At 37.1% G+C, this 21,214-nt stretch overlaps 1 protein-coding gene across 5 annotated transcripts in view; it reads left to right on the top strand.

Annotated features, from left to right (window-relative positions):
- susd1 (sushi domain containing 1) overlaps positions 1-2,881 on the top strand; it is a 32,330-nt gene extending 29,449 nt beyond the window's left edge. For all 5 annotated transcript variants that reach the window (XM_088911875.1, XM_088911873.1, XM_088911872.1 and 2 more), the window contains 3 exons: positions 740-779; positions 1,621-1,714; positions 2,738-2,881. In XM_088911875.1, coding sequence (XP_088768001.1) covers positions 740-779; positions 1,621-1,714; positions 2,738-2,756 — 153 coding nt within the window. In that variant the 3' untranslated portion in view covers positions 2,757-2,881. The remainder of the gene's footprint in view (positions 1-739; positions 780-1,620; positions 1,715-2,737) is intronic.
- The last annotated feature ends 18,333 nt before the right edge of the window (positions 2,882-21,214 follow it).

Raw genomic sequence — 21,214 nt, 5'->3', positions numbered from 1 at the left:
GGTTCTCATGCAGCTTGAGACACACCCTGCCATGGAGTGACATAAAATACGAAATTTGATAGGTAGATCGGGATAGAATGGGCACACAAAGCAAGGTCAAGAGACAAAGAGTAAGTGCATTTTGTTTACAGTGCACAGGAAGATACACAAAACAACCACACCTAAACGAAAACTTTACTCCTTTTGAAGCTGCTCACATCTTCAGAGAGGTGCTTGATCAGGCAGGCAGGCTGTGGCTTCATTCCCTCGCTCCTTCTTCTTCTGCTGCTGCTAATTGCATAACAGAGGATCTACCCTCTGTCCTCAGACACCAGATGGTGACTGACAGTTGAAAGTTTTTGCTTCCTGCTTTTTAAATTGTCGCCTGATCAGTTGTCTTGCACCAATGAGTCAGGTGATTGAGGACAGCAGCCCATTCCCCACAGCATTCTGGGGAATGTGGTTCAGACAAGGATCTCCATATTATTATAACATAATTCTTGTAAAATATATCTCAAGTATTTTAAAAATATGTTACTGACACAATGTATGTTTACACAACCCCAAGACCTGTTTCTTATATATGACGCCCCTGAGGCTTAAACTGTGTTGGAATCACAAGACAGAAAGAGGTGGCAAACTCAGAAAGATACTTAGAAAACCTCGAGTAGTGAGCTTGAATTTCACCTTAGTGAATGTTAACAATTCTCTTAAGAAACTCTGTTCAGTTGCAGCTGTACTGACACTGTTTTATTTCCAGGCTAGAAAACAATCTTGTGTCTTTTGGGCAAAGACCAGAGGTGAGCTTTATTCTTTTCTTTTTCTCTTTGCATTAATAATAACGCGTACTGTATTAGTACTCAATTTTCAATTTCAGACATTGACATATTCAAGGGTGAAAATTTAATAAAATGTCTACTTTACATTGAGTGTCAAATACCATTAACTTTTAAATTTTACTCAAGATGTAGAGCTACCCCATACTAACTTCTATATCTCCAAAAACCCCATAACATGTATAAAACTTCCTGTCCAGTCTTCCTGATATAACTGAAAAGAGTGTTATAAAAAATCCAGCAAAAGAGTTGGTTTCTGGTGTTGAATGTGGGATTGAGTGGCAACTGCCTAACTGGCAGTGTCTGTTGCATGAGTTTGTACTTTTCTGAGAAAATATTTAATTCTCCAAGTCATTTTTTGCACAAATGGCATTAATAGCGATTTGCATTTGCAGGTTGGCATATTATACACAACTCTTTCATGCTGCTCTGATCCAATTGTCTACAGGGCACAAATCAAGCCTACCCCATGGAGGGGAAACTACTTTATCGCAGACACAGGGGAAGCACACACTAAACTCGCACATTTCTGCACGCCTACAGTACATATATAAGTCCCATGCCCAGGACCTCCCTTTGTGTATCTCTCTGGCACCCCTCCCTTCACCACATCTACACTCTTGCAGCAGCTCCCTGGCTCATTCCTCACAATAGTGTGTCCTCAAAGGCTGCCATTCCCTCAGCTAGGTGAGTCATGTCAAATACTCCACATGTTTCATCCCTCTTTAGGATCTCACTGAACTACTGAATTTGTATTATTATTAATGACAGACAAGTGTCGTACATAACCATCTTTCCTTTGTAGAATTATCTCATACTATACAACATGTGACCATAGTAGCTGGAGGATCAGTGGGACTCATCGCATTTGTTGTCTTCTTGGGCTTCTCTATTGCTTGGTAAGAGTTTCTGTTTATTTTTTATGTGCCTTTTGTGTTTACTGAAGAAACTTCACTGTAAAATTATTAAGTCCTTCTTGCACAAGGTTTCAGCTGGTGCTTGTTAGAAAGTTGTTACCCCCAGATTTGAAAATGTTAGTGCAAAATGCAGGTTTGCAAAAAAATAACAATGGAATCCCAGGTAGCGAGGCATGATTTTACATTATTGTGCTAAATTTCCATTAAGTACAGTATCATCCAATTTGTTCTGCCTATGTAATTACCTTCAGATCATCTTCTATTTTCCATTAATAATCCAAACCATATTAATTGTGTGCTTTGTGCCAGCTTGAATACACATTAGAACACAAGAAAGGTTACAGACGAAAGGTCAATTGACACTTCAGCTTGAGAGTACTATATTATTCCAGAAATATCACCAAGCCAATTCTTAATGGAAGGCCAGTGAAATTATTTCTATGATATAATTTGCTCATTTGTTCTAATTGTTAATTAGTAATAAATCTTAAATTGCTTTAAAATTTCAATTGAAATTGAAATTGTTTCTGAAATTAAAAAGAAATAAGACGGTATACAAAGTATATTTTATGTACAGTATATACTGTACTTGCAAACTCCTAACATTCTAGCATGCCTGAAGTATTGGGATGGAGAGAGTTCTCTTCTGTATCCCTGAAGTACTGTAGTATTGCATCAATTCATATTAAAACCAAATTTTCTTAAAGGTCATTTTGCTTATTTTTTTATGAAAACAGAAATGGGGTTTATACCTACAGTATGCTTTATTTTTAATTAGCAAAATACAGATGTGATCAGTAGCTTATTCACTGTGAAATAAAGCACAGTATACAGTAGCAAACAGTATACAGGTACCAACTGTAATAATTGTTTAGTAGAAATATCCAAAAGCTTCATTAAAAACATATAAAGGAGTTTATGGAATTGTCAGGTTATTAAAAACCATCATGGTCTCTGTTCGAAGAGAATCATTTAATGATCATTATAACATTTTTTTTCTCCCAGGTACTTCAAAAAGAAATGAAACAGACATCCTAAAAACTGACTGTGTCTTTCCTTTTGTTAAAATCTTTGGATAAATTATGACTCATTGCTCTTGTATATTATGCAAAGAGATATTGAAATAAAAACAGAGAATGTTTTTGTTTTGAATGTAGAATGTTTTGTCTTTATTGCAGAAGTAATGCTCATTTTAAAAGTATTGCAGTTCTTAAAATACTGATTTCGAGTGCTGGGATTAAATCTAGTTGTTTTCAAATTTGGCTGCTGAAAAAAACAGCTAAATCATCTATAGATTTGCATAATTCTTATGCTTTGTTGCAAAATGAATTACTTTTGATACCCAAATAAACATGTCGGTCTTGTTAAAAAATAATTTCATCTAGCATTGAAATTAGCTTATATAAAGAATCTTGTTACGGGATCTTATGAAGTCCAATTCTTAGTTTTAAATGGATGGAAAATATATTGTTTCCCTTCACTGTATATTGCATTTAATGTTAAACAAGAAAAACGGTCAAATAGAAATCCAGCCATACAGTATTAATCATCCATTATAATTTGTTTGGTGTGAATACATGCAAAATATGGAGATAAGAAGCCAATTTTATTATTTTCATGTTTTACTTCTGCTGTGGTAGTTAATGTTCATATGTTCCATACATGACACAAAGGCAAGTATTACCCTCCAATTAATTTAAATAGGCTATGCCTTAACACCTGTGATGTTTCTCTTCCCATGATGCTGCACTAAAGGCAACATCACTTCCTCACTTGGGTTTGCAATATAATATTACTCTCCGATTCTAAACTGAACTGTATTGTACTGTCTTACAGACCGATGAACTACTTTCAGTTGTTACTCATCTCTTTTAAAAAGGTTTTTTTTTTGTTTTAAAAATGCTTTTGGCAATTTCTTGTTTTATTTTAATCTTATACTTTCATTGAATTATTATAAAGGGAAGAATGTAGTCCCATGACTCTGACAGGGAGTGTTTTTATCAGTTTTAGGTCGAGAATGACTTCAGAACTATTGCTTCATAGCAATAGTATTCTCTTGGATATTTAAAAGCATGAGACACTGTCTTGTGCTTCACAAAACAGCAAAGCTTGGCAACATGGCATGAAAACGCACTCCTTTTGTATACTGTGCTTGCATAGTGCATGCTGTACTTAATTAGATTAAAAAATGATCAAAAATGAGTTACCTTATGAAAATGCAGTTTTGCAAAACACCCTTTATGGTTTCGTTACTTGGTCATGTGATCATCTGAATGCTATGACCTTTGAGTGGTATTTTGTGTAAAATTAAAAGGTCAAGTCATGTGTTTTCATTTAACAGAACAGTATATATTATTGAAGTAGCTGCTGCTATTTTAAAGTTTTAATTTAAACATTTATATCAATGCCGTTTTGTAGCTTCTCCAATTACAGAATGTACTGTAACTGTCACTTTTCTAAAGCAATTATATTGTCTCCTGCCTAAAACGTGAACCCAAATGTAATGTATGTCTATTTATAATAAGCTATTGTACTTTAGATTGTACATTTTTTGCCTAGTTATTGAATATAAGAAAATAAGAAAGATCTGGAAACAAGAGGGGGGCATTTGGACCACCTTGCACATTTCATTGTTTATTACCTCAGTGACTCTAAAATTTTGTCCAGCTATTTCCTAAAAGTGCCCAGAGTTTGGGCCTCAACCACCTGGTTTAGAATCCTATTCCAGACACCCACTCCTCTCTGAATAAATATTTTCTATTCTCTGTCCTAAATTAAATGTCCTTAGGTTGTCATTTCATGTCTTTTTTCACTTCTGAGTATGAAGCAGTCCTATGGGTTAAACCTATCTGTAAACCTTAAGGAAATAGTCTTGAGTTGTTTGATAGTGGATGGGCAAATAGTAGCAATTAAAGTTATATTTTATTTTTGTTAAATGTACAATTTTTCTGTACAATTTCTGTACAATTTTTTCTCAAATGGTGACTCAAGGTAACGTTGATACATCATCATTAGTACTCAATTGTTCAGCTGTTCTATCCTTTGGACTTTTATGATGGAAGTCTATTAGAAAATAAGTTTATTTCCTACTATGCTATACTATGCTATATAAGTAATCATACTTTGGGTGTTTGGAACAAGTTTTGTTTGAAAAAATTACAAAAAGTATTTGTCATTCCCTTGCAATTATTCTGTGTCTGCCACATTTATGTATGATCTGCATAGCTGACATCAGATTTTCTTTGACAACTAATTTTCTGGTTTGATTTGCCTATCTATCTTACATCTTCCCGGTAAAATTTTGTATCCCTATATATTTCACGCTGTATCCAGGTAAAGTTCTTGATCCCTGTCCATGCATTACCTTTCTAATGGCTTTTGATTTGAGAAACAATCCTACATGAGGAAGCTTTCTGAAAGTCTAAGTATAACATGTTGTATATTTTACAGTACTCGTTGATTATTCGAAGAATTGAAAGTAAGTTAAACAGAACCTTCCATTTCTGAGTCTACAATGGCAAACTCTTAGAATGCCATTGTTTTCCAAGTATTCTTCTAATTATGATCTAATGACCATTTCCAAAATTTACCTCTAACAGATTTGTTACTAATTAGCAGATTGGGTACTGACTTGTCTATCATTTCCTGGCTCAGATCTGTCCCTCTTTATGAAATATTGTTACTGCAATTCTCCAGTTGGTGGCTACTGCTCCATATGTTATTAACCAATTATCTTTGCATGTGAATCTTTCAAAGCTTACTAAACACTCAATGTTATTCAATTAAACATTTTAAAGCTATGCATAAAATGGTCAGAATACGAGCTAAATTAAAGTGATGTTTAAAAACAAGAAGAAATTGGTAAATTATTAGTAAAATATGTAGATTCAGTATATGAATATAAATATTTAATTTCATGCTTAAATGTCACATTGACTGACTCATTTCGAATGTTGAGATTTCCTTCTTTTTATCTGCTATAATAGAAGAAAAACAGTTATCACTTATTTTAAATTAAAAAGTATGTCAACTTCAAAATCTTAGCAATCACTTTGATATGAGGTAAATTTATATTTGTATCAAACAAATCCCACTGTGGTGCAAAATGTAATTTCTGTCCTTTTAATATGGGTCTCTGTGGTCCTGAATTAAAACAATTCGTGGATGATACTGTATCTATGTGTCTGAGAGTTTACCCGAATCGATCCACTAGTCAGAAACAGAACCGTTATACACTGTCAGACATGATTCTCATTACAACTCTGGAGTGTTCACCAGAGTTCTCAGCCAGCCTCAGGAAATCTGGGTGAATCCTTGCAGCTCAATTGAGGCATTGTTTTCATACAGATGTACAAATTACGTCAAAAGTCATGCAAGTGACTGCCAAGCTGTTCCTAAATGAGCAGTTTTCTTCTTCGAGAGACACTATTAGAGGTTTAGTAAGGGGATGGCTCGCTGACCTTTATTGAAGATGGCAGCAGCCAAATGAATTCTGAAGTTTAAAGATTTCTTTCGTCTGCATACATAGAAGAAAGTGCTTCCAAGGTTTTTGGGCAATGTTCACTGTACAGAATGACAATGCCCCAAAACATACAGGCAGTGCAACCAGGAGGTTCATTGGCCATGTCAACTTTCAGATTCCTCTTTAAGAAGGAGTATCACACTTTTTTTCATTTTTTATATCCAAACTAACAAAAACCCCTCACTGAATCTAAAAGAGACACTAACTTAACTAAAAAGAGCCTGCAGGCAGCAGAAAAATCAGGAATTAAGGTCTCCAGCCTTCTTCTTTAGCTGTGGTTTCTAGGTTTATGAAGTTTCCCCTGACCATTCATTTGGAAGCTGACTTCACACACTTCTGCAAACACTACAGTAACCAAAGAGAACAGCACTTGTATTGTGGGGATCAGGTTATTTACTGTTCCACTTGATGATGATGTGTGTTTGCCTGTGCTTCAATGTTAAATAAAACACTGGGCAGAAATTAGTTTCACTTAACATGTGTAGCAAAAAGCCAGAAAAGGCTTTTGTTACAGTTTTTATTGTCCATTGCTGACAGTCAGATTGCTGATCAGCCATGACACAAACCTGACAAGCGCTCGTTTGTAGTTGCGCTACCCCGTCCTAATAAGGAGGAAAGGCTGGAGGATGCAGATAGCATCTTTTCACATGAAGTCACGAGCTTGTATTTCCCCCTAGGAAGTTGCAGTATCCTCTCATGGAATTTGCTGAATATCGATATGAAAACTATTTCAAAAGTCAAAATAGCCCTAATTTTTCCTAATTACAAATATAAGTATGTAAACTAAACACAGTCAGAATTTTTCTACTGTATTATAAAGATCCCTTATACTGTACATAGACATCACTTAATGTTTTACCAAAAAAAAATGAATTATCTTTAAATGTAATTAAATACAGTTTCTTACCATCATAAATGTATACCATTTGTAAACATTTGCATTACTGACATACAGTGCACAGTGTGACAAAATGTTAGGCGTGTTGTAATGGGATTTTTAAAAACTGGTGGGTCCAGACCAACCAACACACAGAACATTCAAGTGTAAGTTTAAAAAAACACCCTGGAGGCCTTTTATTTATAGTGCAGGTAACAAACAAGCTACTCCACAACAAGAAACCAAAACAACAGCAATCTTTTTGAGCTCCTGACTACACTTCAGCTTGGAGTCCCTAACTATCCTAGCCGTGCAGCTAAGCAAGTCTTACCGGCCTCCAAATAAACAACAGAGTTCACAAAACTCACAAACCTCCTAACACTAACAAGTTCCCTTGTTCAATGGTTAGTCCTTTTCCCTCTGGCAAATGGTGCACACAGAGGTCGTGCCCTCTGCCCTCTGTTCCCTCAGAGAGCAGGCATCCACTCCAACAGATGTACACAGGAAGCCTCTGCATTTCTTACAGCAGGTGAGTGAGAGCAGCAGCTCATTTCCCCAGAGGTTTCAGGGGAATGTGGTCCCAAATTAGCTGTGCTCTAACAACAGTGAAAATGTACACTTTAAAACAACTAATGTTTCACTTAAGCCTTACGCTTAAACAAAATATTTCTAAATCCCTTCAAACTTCAGTTTCGCTTTATTACTAAATATTACGGAAAATTATTGCCAAGTGTAAACCTTTCTTTAGGGAGAGGGATAGGTTAAACCAAGTTAAACTTTAAAGTTAAAATTAATGTTAATTTCAAAGGCACTGGAATGCAGTGTTAGGTTTTCATCACACAATGTTTCTCGTTGTGTCCAAAAAGCTCATCTTCTGACTCCTCTGCACAGAATGCATTCTTCCAGTAGTTTTATGGATAATCCAGGTTCCAGGTGAACATGATATTTGTCTCAGTACTGTGTAGTATCAGCACATTTTGTAAAAACCAAACACTGTCTTCCAATAGAAGCCCATCCTGACAGTGAAGCGTATTGGTGGGGGTATCATTGTTTGGGGCTGCCTTGCTGCCTCAAGTATCGGATGGCTTGCCTGCATTGTCGGAACCATGAATTTGGTGATATATCAACAAGTTCTTTTGGAATGTATATGGAGATGAAATTTGTTGGAATTCTGTCAAGTCACCTTTTCATCAGCTAAAGCTGGGACAAAAGTGGGTCACGCAGCAAGAAAATGATCCTAAACATACCAGCAGATTGACAACAGTATAGCAGAAGATAAAGAAATTTTGCATTTTGGATTGGCTGTGTCAAATTGTGACCCTAAATAATAATTAATAATAATTGCTTACACTTATATAGAATTTTTCTGGACACTGCACTCAAAGTGCTTTACAGGTAATGGGGACTCCCCTCCATCACCACCAATGTGCGGCTCCACCTGGATGATGCGACGGCAGCCATAGTGCGCCAGAACGCTCACCACACATCAGCTATCAGTGGGGAGGAGAGCAGAGTGAGGAAGCCAATTCACAGATGGGGATTATTAGGAGGCCATAACTGGTAAAGGCCAGGGGGAAATTTGTCCAAGACGCTGGGGTTACACCCCTACTCTTTTTGAGAAACGCCCTGGGATTTTTAATGAACACAGAGAGTCAGGACCTCGATTTTACATCTCATCCAAAGGACGATACTTTTTACAGTATAATGCCTGCCTCATACTGGAGCATGAGGGGCTCCCTACTGGTCTCACTAACACCACTTCCAGCGGCAAACAACCTTAGTTTTTCCCAGGAGGTCTCTCATCCAGGTACTGACCAGGCTCACGCCTGCTTAGCTTGAGTGGGTTGCCAGTTGTGAGCTGCAGGGTGATATGGCTGCTAAATCTCTTTGAAATGTTTTGGCAAGACATGAAGGAAACAGTTTATGTAAGGAAATCCTCAAAGGAAGAATGGTCCAAAATTCCTAAATCAAGATGCCAGAGATTGATAATACAGGAAACGTCTAATGGTGCTCATTGCTGCTGAAAGGGGTGCCATCGGTTCCAGAATCCAAAATTTCACATATAGTACTAATTTGTATAAGAATATTTACCATTGGATCAATTTATTATTTAAATAACCCAAAAATGTGTTATATCTTTATTTTAAATGCTGTCATGAGTTCAGTGGTTGTTAAATCTGTTCACGGAGTCTGAAACAACGTGTTCCAGTGCACCCAGCTGCAGCTGAACTTGCAGAGAGGTACTGTAAATAAAGAAGATCAAAGGGAATCTTTTGGTTTACTCTAGTTAATTAAATTCTTAGTAAAACATCAGTCCTGAAACACAGCATAAAAAGAGACATAGGAACAAAAAAGAAATAGGAAAGGAAAGGAAGGACTACAGAGTGAGAGAGAGAGAAGAAACACCATTCATCCTTCTCTTGCTCTACATTCGTCCAGGGGTAGAGGACTTTGTTCTGATCAGCTTCCTGTCCTTTATTTTAGGAAATCCTGATTTCTTTTATTGTGAAATCCTCAAACTAAAAACATTCTCCTAATTTGGTGACACAGTAGATTCCCATTCACTTTTGGGCATCAAGGTTTGAGGAAATGGGATTCAGTTTTGGGTTGTATTCTTTTATTTGGGATGCAAGGTTTATTTCTTGTTGGCCTGTTTAGGATTTATATAGTGTTTTGGGTTACAGGGTTAGCATTCTCATTTTTCTTTGTCTCAAAGAACATAGGCCTTTGAATTGCAGCCGGTATGTGTGTTTTTGTTAGTTTTTTTTAATTTAATTTAGTTTTTTTTTAGTTTAATGTTGCATATTGTGTTACATATATGAATAAATATTATCAAAGTTCTATTTGTCCCAGTTTGCTTCTGATTTATTACCTTTCACCAGATCCGTGCTGGAGAATAACGATTTCATGTGCCTCAAAATTAGACTGAATGCCAGGGTCTATTTTATTTAGTTTCCTGCTCTCCGTTTTCTATTTTTCTCACCCCTATTTCTAACAATATGTTTAACAGGTTATTTTCATCTTCTGTTAAGAATTGTTCACATGGGTCACTTTTGTACAGCAGTTTAGGAATGTCTTAACCATGTCAAACCCACTCAATCTAAGTGTGCTTGGCCAGTTGTTCACCATTTCTTGGGGAATCCTCATCACAATTACTTTTTTAGAACCTAACCAGGAATGTCTCAACCCCAGCACTCAGTTTGTGCTCTGTCCTCCGGACTTCTTTCATTTGAGCTTTTTTAAATTCCATGCATCTTGTATTTACAAAAACATATCTGATAAGTAAAAATTGTATGTGCATCTAAAATATATACAATGAAATATTCTTCTATGTCTGTATTCCACTTTAAATACACAAGTCCTAAATTAGGAAATAGAGCCATCTTGCTTTACTGTCAATTAACATTCCTGTTTATCTGGCCTCATATCTTCTTGGCACTGGTCTTGTTACAAGTTATGTTTTCCATACAAATTTTATCCTGAAAGCTAAATCAGTAACTGATAGATGAGGAACACATGGAGCATAAAGAGAAATCACGTGGACACCAGGCCAATACTTGCTTTATGAGTCACAAAACCTTCTGATCAAGATGACCCACTGTTTACTAGTGCTGGAGGAATAGATACTGATCAGCTGTTAACTTCTTTCAAAAAGACTACAAGGATCTTAAAATCTCAAATCCAGATTATCAAAAGCTTCACAATGAACCCTGTAAAAAATGTTAAACCTCAAAAAGCAAACCTCTATATTTCAGCTGTCAATTATTGAAGACATTAAGGCATTTGCATAGACATAACGTACAGTAACATCACTTTATTAGCCCTATACAATTTCTTGCATTAGGAATTCATCTTTTCACAGACCCAAGCTTGCTCTCCATCATGAGTAAGATCTGCCATGTCTGGGTTCAATTATCATTCCATCAATAAAATTGTTCCACCCACAAAATTTAACATCTAATCAGCTAGTTGCAGTGTCACACTAGTTCACTGATTACGGTTAATCCAGAGAAAGGAAATAAGGGTTTCCTTAAGGTTGCAGGGAGAAGTGGGTTAGCTTTCCTGGCAGGTTAAAGGTTAAAGGGGAATCGTAGTTTTTCCTTCGGATTTAGGTTAGAAGGCAGAAGCAGTGTGCTTTTTTCACAAGGATTATTACAGCCTCAGCCACAGTTCTCATAATTCCCCAGAAATATTGAAAACCATAGCAAGTGGGTGCAGAGATCCTGTTTTTAAAGGTGTTTATGTGAAGAGGTCCCCCATGCTGACTACTAGGTAAGGTTGACATGCCACAGTTTCCTGAATTCAAGTTCATCATGCCATGAGGATTACTGAAAGCTGCAAACTTGTTTTTCTCATCTTATGCTTATTTGTTTCTTATTTGTTTTTGGGTTCATTTATCCATTCCATAATTACTTTATCCAATACAGGGTCGTGAGGCAGCCAAAGCCTATCTTTGCAAGCAGCAGGTGCAGGGCAGGATATTCTCTGAATGAGATGCCATCTCATTCATGCACATACTCACACAAACATGCACATACTCACTCCAGGACAAATTTTCCCAGGAGCCAACCTGCCAAAATGTTGTTGGACTGTGGGAGGAAACTGTAGCATCCAGAAGAAACCCAGGTCGACACAGGGAGAACATATAGACTCTATGTAGATAGAACCCCAGGGCCCCAACACTGTGAGGCAAGCATTCTAACCACTGTGCCACTCCTAATGAGTTCATGCTGTGTTATGTCTTTTACCTGCCTGCAAAGCAAATTTCCCATATGGGACAATAAAGGAAGTACGAAGATAACAGTCATATAACTAATCTCAAAGAAGCTTTAAAATTATTTACTTGTAATCACCTCACTTTTACAAATGTTCTGGAAGTATGATGATTGCTAAATGTGGAAATGTTATTCTTCTACCAGTAGACCCATTGGCTTTTCATTGTTTGCCACTACAAAGCTTTTCATTTCCTACTGTAGTTCAATTAAACATTTTTTTTTACCATTTAACAATGATGAGAAACGTCTTTTGATTTGCATTAAAAATAAAGCTCAGAGTACTATGTTTTTCTAAATGTAATGAGTAAATGTTTACACTGGAGGATTCATTTAGTAGACCTTGACTTCACGCTTTTTATACTCTGTCATCAAGAGTTAAGATTTCTGTATTCTGAAGTCCATTAAAGGTAGTTTTTGCCAGGGCTAAAGTGATCTGGTTTCCCACTCTTTGTCAAAACAATTTTACAGAAGCCATTTGAATTGTCCTAAGACATTACTTCAGACTACAGAAACATTCAACTTTGTTAATGTACGTGACTTGCCGTATGTACCCTCCCTCCTGTAATGGAGCAGCTGTTACTCTGTGTGTGTTTTGTCGGCTTAGGCATCTGGAGATTGGCTTTAGCTCAATTTAAAGAGAAATACTGTTGGCTGGGGCATTGGCATGCTTGTGAAGTACATGTATACACATGAGGGTGCAATGGTTAGACCAGTCTCTCGGTGCAGGTTATATTACATCAGGAAACCGGAGAAAGAGACACCTGTTTAGCTCTTCCAAAGAATGCCCCATGGTTGGAAGTAAGAACATATGAGCAGTTAGAAATGAGAAGAGGCTGTTTAGCCCATCTAGCCCGTTTGAAAATAATAGTAGTTCATATTTGGACTATTGTTTTCCTAGAGTTTTAAAGAGACAGTGTTTTTAGACACTACTGGTTGGACATTAGTTAGTTAGACATTGGTTGTTTCTTGGGGAAAAACCTGGTTAGCACTCCGGTTACACCTAGCCACCAACTGGAGAGCCCTCTCCAAGGAGTCGGTTTACTCCAGGGTTATGAAAGGAAAGACATGGTTGACAGTAGGAGTTACGGTTCTTCCCGGAGTTTAGAAAGGAAGATGGGGTCTCTTGGACGGGAGTGGAGTCTGCGACCACTGGTTTAGGTGGAAGGAAGCCCATCACTTTTACACCTGGGCAGGTCCGAACTCTCAACTCTCAGTCTCCCTGGAGAGAGGTCACATTCACACGAGGAGCTCAACACTGCCCAGCGCTACACTTACCAGATTCGGAAGGCTATCCCAACCACCTGCCACCCGTTAACCTGGATTAGCACTGTATTTAAGCGACGCAGCACCACTGCTCATGCTTGGTTATTGAGCTGCTTTCTGCCATGCTCTATCCTGCCCTGAGTTCTGTTGTCCTGCTTTGCCATCTTGTCCTGCTGCTGGCAGACTTGGTCCGTTCCTCTGCAGTCTCCAGTCACCTACCAGCACGGCTCCAGCTGCGTCTGTCTGTTCTCCCTGAGCAGCTTTGGAGCTTTCCATCGGTCCTCGCCTGGGAGACTTCATGTGTTTCTGTCAGATCAGAAAGGATGAGAACTGAAATAGAATGAACGATAATCCCAGAGGGGGCTACACTGACAGAAAACAAAGATAACAGTTAAATTCAGGTTGTAATTGAAGGCTGGATATCCAGTTCTGGAGGTTGCATGCCTCTGCTTCTAACGTAAAGAAGACTATGGACTACTGTCTCCCACAGCAGCAAATCTCCTGGACTATGGATGAAAAGTCCAGCTGCATATCAGCTAAAATGCCTTTCATTAAGAAACTGATCCAACAGTTAATATCCTTTTTTAATATTTATTTAAATTAATATTTGGGGCGGTGCGGTGGCTCTGTGGCTAAGGATCTGCACCTGTGGCTGGAAGGTTGCCGGTTTGTATCCCGCAGCCGGCAGAGGAATTCGAATCCGTTGGGCCCCTGAGAAAGGCCCTTAACCCCAACTGCTCCAGGGGTGCTGTATAAATGGTTGACCCTGCGCTCTGACCCCAAGCTTCTCTCCCTGTCTGTGTGTCTCATGGAGAGCAAGTTGGGGTATGCGAAAAGACAAATTCCTAATACAAGAAATTATATACAGTATGGCCAATAAAGTGATCTTATCTTACCCTTGTGTGAATAAGCTTAAGATTTGCATATCTGGAAAACTGTGAGTTTTGGGTGGTGAGTGAGAGGTACAGGGTGTCTTGCCATGGCTCTCAAACTTGTGATGAGTGGGTACCCTCCAACACTTCCAAAAAAAAGTGTACTGTGTGTGGAATCAATTAGAATAAATTCTGCTTCAGTTAAAATGTAACTTTGCTTATCTCACAGTTCTGGAAGCTTGGAATTGAACCTTTGTTACCAATTGCTTCCTCAAAGTATTTTTGATAAAAGAAAAATCTAACACAGATAACAATTAAGCTGAGCAAATATTGTAATTTTGTCCACATTACAGTGGACTTTTGTAGAACAAAATCAAACAGGATTTTGTAGAAAAACACTAATAAATGCTTTAACTACTGTAGGTTTGTCTTTTCTGTCTTTCTCTTCTTACGACTCACAGTGTCACTCGCCAAGGAATGAGAGTGAGATAGCTGCTCCAATGGTGTGAGTCACCTGCAGGGATCCGTGCTATTGTGAATTAGGATCTAAAAATTCTGACTGTGTCATCTGTGGGCCTGGTTTAAGATTTCATCTCTATCACACCAGCTGGCAGGCAGCCATGCCAGGGAAACCACATGCTTGTTGCTGCTGTAAGCAATCACTTGCTCTGGTTTTCCACCTGTTCTGCAGATTATCTTAATTTAAATATTTACTCACTGTACAGTACAGTCTTTTTTTTCAAGTATCACAGAATCTTTAACTGGTTAAGAGTGGTGTACTTTAAAAAAACAGTTTAGGGGGCAGAATTATGTTGCAACTTCATAATACCTTGGTGTTTATCTTATTTACGTGGGAACTTAAAATCAACATCTCACTTAACATAGATATGTTCTTGAGAAAATCCAGAAGTCTTCCATGAGGCAGCTTGCCCATTGCAGTTAGCCCTTGTTGGCTGGAACTCCCTCTACATGGTAGATGACTTGCTGTTTTCACTCTGCTGAAACAGTAGGGAGCACACGTCTGAAATTTTAAAGATCCAGCATGAGGTTTTTGGTGATCGAGGTCTATTTTTCTCAGTGCTATGAGAATTAAAAAATGTATTGCATTTTTTTTATTGAGATTACCTTTCTGGTGGAGGGTGACCTTCTATCCTATGGAGTAAAAGCGAAAGAATGTCCTTGGATGGGGAACTCTTAACTCCTTTGTAAAGTCTGATCCTCCAATATACAATTACTAAGAGAATTGCAACTTCTTACCATGATACTCTTGTCCAATTAAAACCATTTTTTTCTTAAATAGCCAAAACATTTATTACCAATTCAATGTTTTTTGAGCTGCAACAGTGAATGAAGTAGAAAAAACATATCAAATTATAATCAGCATATGTGATTAATAATTGAATCACTAGTTAACACTTAAGGAGGTTAATAGAGTCAGGTGGTTAAATAATTGGTTAACAAAAAAAAGACAGGATTCAGTTTGAACAACCCTGTGTACAGTATACTGTATAATGCTCAGAAAGTTTGTAATTTTGATCTTCACCATATAGGTTAGAAGAAACACAGCATGCCACAATCAATGGATTTCAGAGAACATCAGAGAAAAGATAGTTAATGCTTATCAGTCTGGAAAAGGTTACTATGGAAAAGGCCCCATCACTGTCAGACCGATATACAGTTTACAAATGGAAAATATTCAAGACTACAGTAACTGCACCCCAGGACTGGTCATGCTATCAAAATATAGAAAAAGAAACCAGGACAATCAACTAGGAAGTCACAAAGAGCCCCAGAGTAATGAGTAAGGATCTGCAGGCCTCTCTTGCTGAAGCTAATGTCAGTGTTCATGCCCCAGCCATCAGGAAAAGACTGAACGGGAATGGTTTTCATGGTAGGATAGCCAGGAAAAAAAATAGCTCTCCAAAAAGAACGCTGCCTCCCATCTCAGTTCGCCAAAGAGCACCTGGGCGATCCACAAGACTCCTGGAAGAATGTTCTGGATTCTAGAAGTGAATGTGAGCTGAAGCTAAGCCAAAAGTAGGTCATGGAGCAAGGCAATGATCATAAATATACAAGCTGGACTAGAACAGAATGGCCAAAGAAGAAGAAATTTCACATTTTGAATTAAAAGTCTGATTCTACACGCTATTGAAATATTGTGGCAGAACTTACAGTAAGGCGAGCTGTTTATACCAGGAAATCCTGAAATGTCAGTGTTGACATGAAGCAGTTCTGTAAGGAAGAATGAGCACAATTCATAAAATTAGATGTGACAGACTGATAAAAAGTAACATTGAAATGTCTAGCTGAAGTCATTGCTACTAAAGGAGGTGCCAGCAATGACTGAATCTAAGGAGACACTTATTCACACAAGGATATTAACTGTTGGATCAGTTTCTTAATGAAATAATCCAAATACATCTTATGTCTTTGTGTCATATTCAGATTATCTTCATGTTTCATTAAGACTTTCAAGAAGGGATAATTAAATTCGCTATCTAACATATACAAGAACACAGACTGATCAAGGAGGTTAACAAACTTTTTCTCAGCACTGTAATGTAGTATTGTGTATTACATGCAGTATTATTACCTACAGACAGCAAAAGCAAACTATAGAAGTAAAATGGGAAACACCACATCTGTAAACTAGGCAGGTGTTTATATTGACACTACATTTTGTCTAGTCAATGTGGGGAGGCAAACAGAACATTAGTCAGTCCAGAGAAAAACAATTAAATACATTCCAGGTTTTAAAGGAATGTTCCGACAGGCTAAAGCAATTGAACATATTCTTGTCTTGATTAGAAAAGACTATGAGGGGAATTGAATCAAGTTTTTAAAGTTCTAAAAGACTTTGACAATTAACCCTATGGTAAATCCAGAAGTCCTAAGTTATAACCTATAATCAACAGTTAAACAAGATGGCTGGGTCTATCACTAGTGAAAACAATAGGGAAGGTGCCATATTCAGAGCACTTGATTCAGAGACTAATTTATTCTCTTTGATTAACATGTAAGAACTAAAAACAATACTAATGCAGGTTAAATGTGCTACTTATGCTTTTTGTTCCATTCATTCTGCTGCTGCCATCATTAATTACATCATTTGTAGACGAGTGAGCAAGTTCCGTGACATAACCTCCACAAAGCTTCTCATCCGAGGAGCAGTTGTTTGGTGCATCTGCAGTTCTTTTAACCTTTCCATCATGATGGTAAAGGCTCATCTTGGTTTCATCTGTCCTACGGATACAGCAGCTGTTAGGTCAGTGGTGCCTTTGAAAGAGATACAGCGGCTGAGATGGAAGAAACCGGCCTGTATAGCAGAATGGCAAACCTCTCTCAAATCCCACTTGGAGTTTTCAACAAAGCATTTGAGTGATACTTAAAAATATCAGTGGCAAAAGGTTTTGTGGCCTGACCAAACAAATTGGAACTTTGTTGTCTAAGTGCAAAGTGTTACTATACATCTGAAGCGAATCCAACAAGGTGCATGACACTGTCAGGCATGGTGGTGGCAGCATTATGTTCTGTTTTTTTTATCAGCAGGGACTGGGAAGCTTGTCAAGACTTGATGTGAACAAGGATGGAGCAAAGTACAGGCAAATATTAGAGGAAATCCTGCTCTGATAAAACATAAAACTGTGACATCCATTTTACCTCTCAGCAGGATGGTGATCCAAAGCACAATGCCAGAGCTACTGTACAGTTCACTGCAGTGACATAAGAATAAGAAAGTGAATGATCTTAAATGACGAGTCACGTTAGAATCAGAGGAAAAACTGCTCTCTGTGAGTGAACCCCAAGCACTTACAGAGAACTTGAACAAATCTGTCCAAAGGAATTACAAAAACAGAAAAAAGTGGCTGTAATTGTGGTCAAAGGTTATGCAATCAACAGATTTTTCCCTTTAGTTTTTGATGTCATTTACTGTAACTTATCCTTAGAAGTCTTCAGTTTGAGCATTCAGGTTTTGAATAAAACATTACATTTTAAAAACAGTGTACAGTATGCATAATTTTGGTATTTCACAAAATGGGACATCATAGAAAGAGACGGACTACTATTGGACTACTATTGAATATGGCTCCATTTATTATATCTGTCTTGTCTCCCTATGCTTGTTTTAATTTATCTAATAACTATTTATCTTGAAGATGCCTTGAGTACCCTCCTCTCTCACAAACCTAATTTTCAGGTCTTTGCCAGAAGCTGTATTTTTGCTACCAGCTAAAATCTGAACCAAAGTGCACTTTCCCTTCTCAGACTCCAGGCCTCTTCACAAAGTGCTTCCCTGAAATAAAACTGGATACAAGCACTGTCCTCTGAAACCGCAGGAATTCCTGAAAGCTGCAATTAAACCGTACCTTTATACAGCACTGCACGCACTGACTCTTTGAAAATAATAATTTGAAATAAAAGAACAGATTCAAGATTACTACTTAAATACTTAATGGTATGTATGATACATTCTTTATATAATATAACAACTGCCCTTAATGGTATTTTTTCTACTTGTTTTCAGAATTGCAATAAAAGGTAATATAGAATAAAAATCTAATTTTATCATTAGACTTCATTCTGTAGCGTGGTCACTTCTGCTAGTTCTAAAAATACTCAATTTTCTCTGATATTCAGCCACTGATGCATGTCATCAACCTCCCAACAGAGTTTCTGCTCCTCATACCTATACCTGAGCTGTTATTTATTGCTAAGCCATGCGTTAAAAAGCCCACAGTGAAGCAGATGGAAAATTCAAGGACACCTGATGGGGCAGACTAGAAACATTAAAATGCTGTGTGAACACAGGAAACAGGAATGTGCAAACATGCACACTGATCATCACAAATCATGTCAATAAAATCAAAATAAGAACTGAATAAGTCAATCAGAAAAAAATGCTAAGAGTTTTAGCATCTTTGAGCCTATAGCTACCTGTTCTTTCACATCACCACAGTGTAGATCACTAAAACATAAAGAATAGGATTTTAGGTATTATTGTTTTTTAAAATAATGTTTTTATGTCTCTGTCAGATGTCTCTGTGCTAAAATTATTGCCATCAAAACATTAGATGTCATCCCTCTATCTATTCCTTCCCTAGAAAACAGCTCAAAACGTAATATGTGTTTTGTGTGAAGAATTACACACAATGAGATTAATTACACTGCGTGTATAAATTACTGTACAACATCCAACAAATCTTATATATTATTCATGCTATAGAAACTACAGGTATTCATATATTATTTCCAACTTCCCAAAATTATTTTTCTCCTATGGAAAATGCCCTTGACCCCCATTGCCCGTGGGCCTTAATGGCCTGAAAAGGGACCTACCTATGGAAAATGTGGCAATAAATGCCATTATTCAGTAAAAAAAGTTCAGTTCTGCAGGGAAGGGCACTGTTTCAAAGCACCTGCTCAATGTAAAATTTGAAACAATGTTAAAAAAAAAACAATTTCTTCAGGCTCCAGTGCCTTTGGTAGTTAAGCTAAGAGGAATGTTAAAAGATTACATCTGAAGTCCTATATAAGCCTAATAAGCTTCTCCAAACCTTTGGAGGATGGCAAATTTTGTATTTATAATAACAAATACATTTAGAATACATACCTTCAATTTTATTGAAACCAAACATCCATGTTGGATGGCCTCCTGTCATATGTAACCTTTCTTATGCACTTTAAAAAAAAACTCAAAACATGTGTAATAGCACCTATGTACAGTACCTGTAATATATTGTTCAATACTATACAAGGAACGGGGAAATAAAAAAAACAAATTGATCCAAAGAACCCCAAAAAAAAAATACCCTAAAGTGTTTAGAAACCGTCATCCTAAACATTTTTGTGAATTATTACGATCTAACGAAAACTTTTTCAGTGTCGAAATACAGTAGATGTGACAAAGGACTGACTGGGTTATACAGCGAGTTGTGTTGTGTACAGAAAAACACGGTTAAGGGAAGGGCCACTGTAAGTTTTTGGGTTGCCTGAAATATCCTCTTTCTTCAGATGTAGCGGAAACACCGGTTTAACGGAGATAATTCCTCATGATTTCAACCCTTCTGATCAAGATTATGTCATACCAGGTGACGTATTCCTCTGTAAATGTACTTCTGTATTGAAAATAGCTGTAGTTCACCATTTCTTTCTGATGCTCTAATCACTGTTTGAGCCCTGGTGAAATCTTAAAGAAGACGTACAGTAGATTACTGCAGAAACACATGGCAAATCAAATTGAATTACTGTACATCGTCTTCCACAGAAGAGAGGCATAACAAATGGTGTAGAACGGAGATTTTCCCGTTTAATATTCACATTCTTTTAAGAATACGTTGAAGCAGAACGTGTTTAATGATACCACATTAGTGTGGTGCAAAAAAAACTCTAACAAATTCATAATGCGTCAGAAAAAAATAGAGAAGAAAAAGCATTGTATAATTTCTCAGGTAACATTTTTACGCATCACGTACTAGCCTGTTTCCACAGACACGTAATGACAATAACATTATTAAAATATACCCTGCTGCAAATTAGGTAACGGGTTATACAGAGGATGCAACAATTTAACCTTTGTTCCATAACAAAGGTTACAGAATATATTTGCCCTTCAATCATGTGTGCTGACAAATCAGTTAAAAAGATTAACCTCAATAAAAATCCTCACAGATCAAAAGCCGTTACTCATACATTTTCCAAAGAGCGTTCTGTATTTCACATGATTGAACGTTAAAAATGTTAATAATTGATCATGTTAATAATGTTTAATATTTAACAAACTATTCCAGCTGCTTTTCTGTTACCTCTGCATTTTTTAGCTATACTGTATATAAGACTAAGCATGTGTTCGAATAGAATTAGCGAACCAAACACTGTCAAGTAAATTAAAGCGATCTTTTTCCCTTATGGTTTGCGGAACTAATATGTAGCTGGCCTTGTTTACAAAATAAATAGGGTTTAAATGTGTGGATTAAAGTTGTATTGACAAGTAGACGAATAAAAAGAAAAGTAGCTTATGAAACCTGAAAATACAAAACATGTTTTAAAAATGTTCGTCTTGTGTACAGTATATTAAGCCCTTACATACAATACAGGCACAAAGGCTTATTTTTCAGTATACAACATTTATAGAAGCACCCCTTAGACACACTGAAAATACAAAGTCTCCCAAAG

The sequence above is a fragment of the Atractosteus spatula genome, chromosome 3, assembly GCF_055471065.1.
Source record: "Atractosteus spatula isolate fAtrSpa1 chromosome 3, fAtrSpa1.hap1, whole genome shotgun sequence".
Taxonomy (NCBI): domain Eukaryota; kingdom Metazoa; phylum Chordata; class Actinopteri; order Semionotiformes; family Lepisosteidae; genus Atractosteus; species Atractosteus spatula.
The sequence above is the reverse complement of the archived record's forward strand: the minus strand, read 5'-3'. Positions and strand labels throughout refer to the sequence as shown.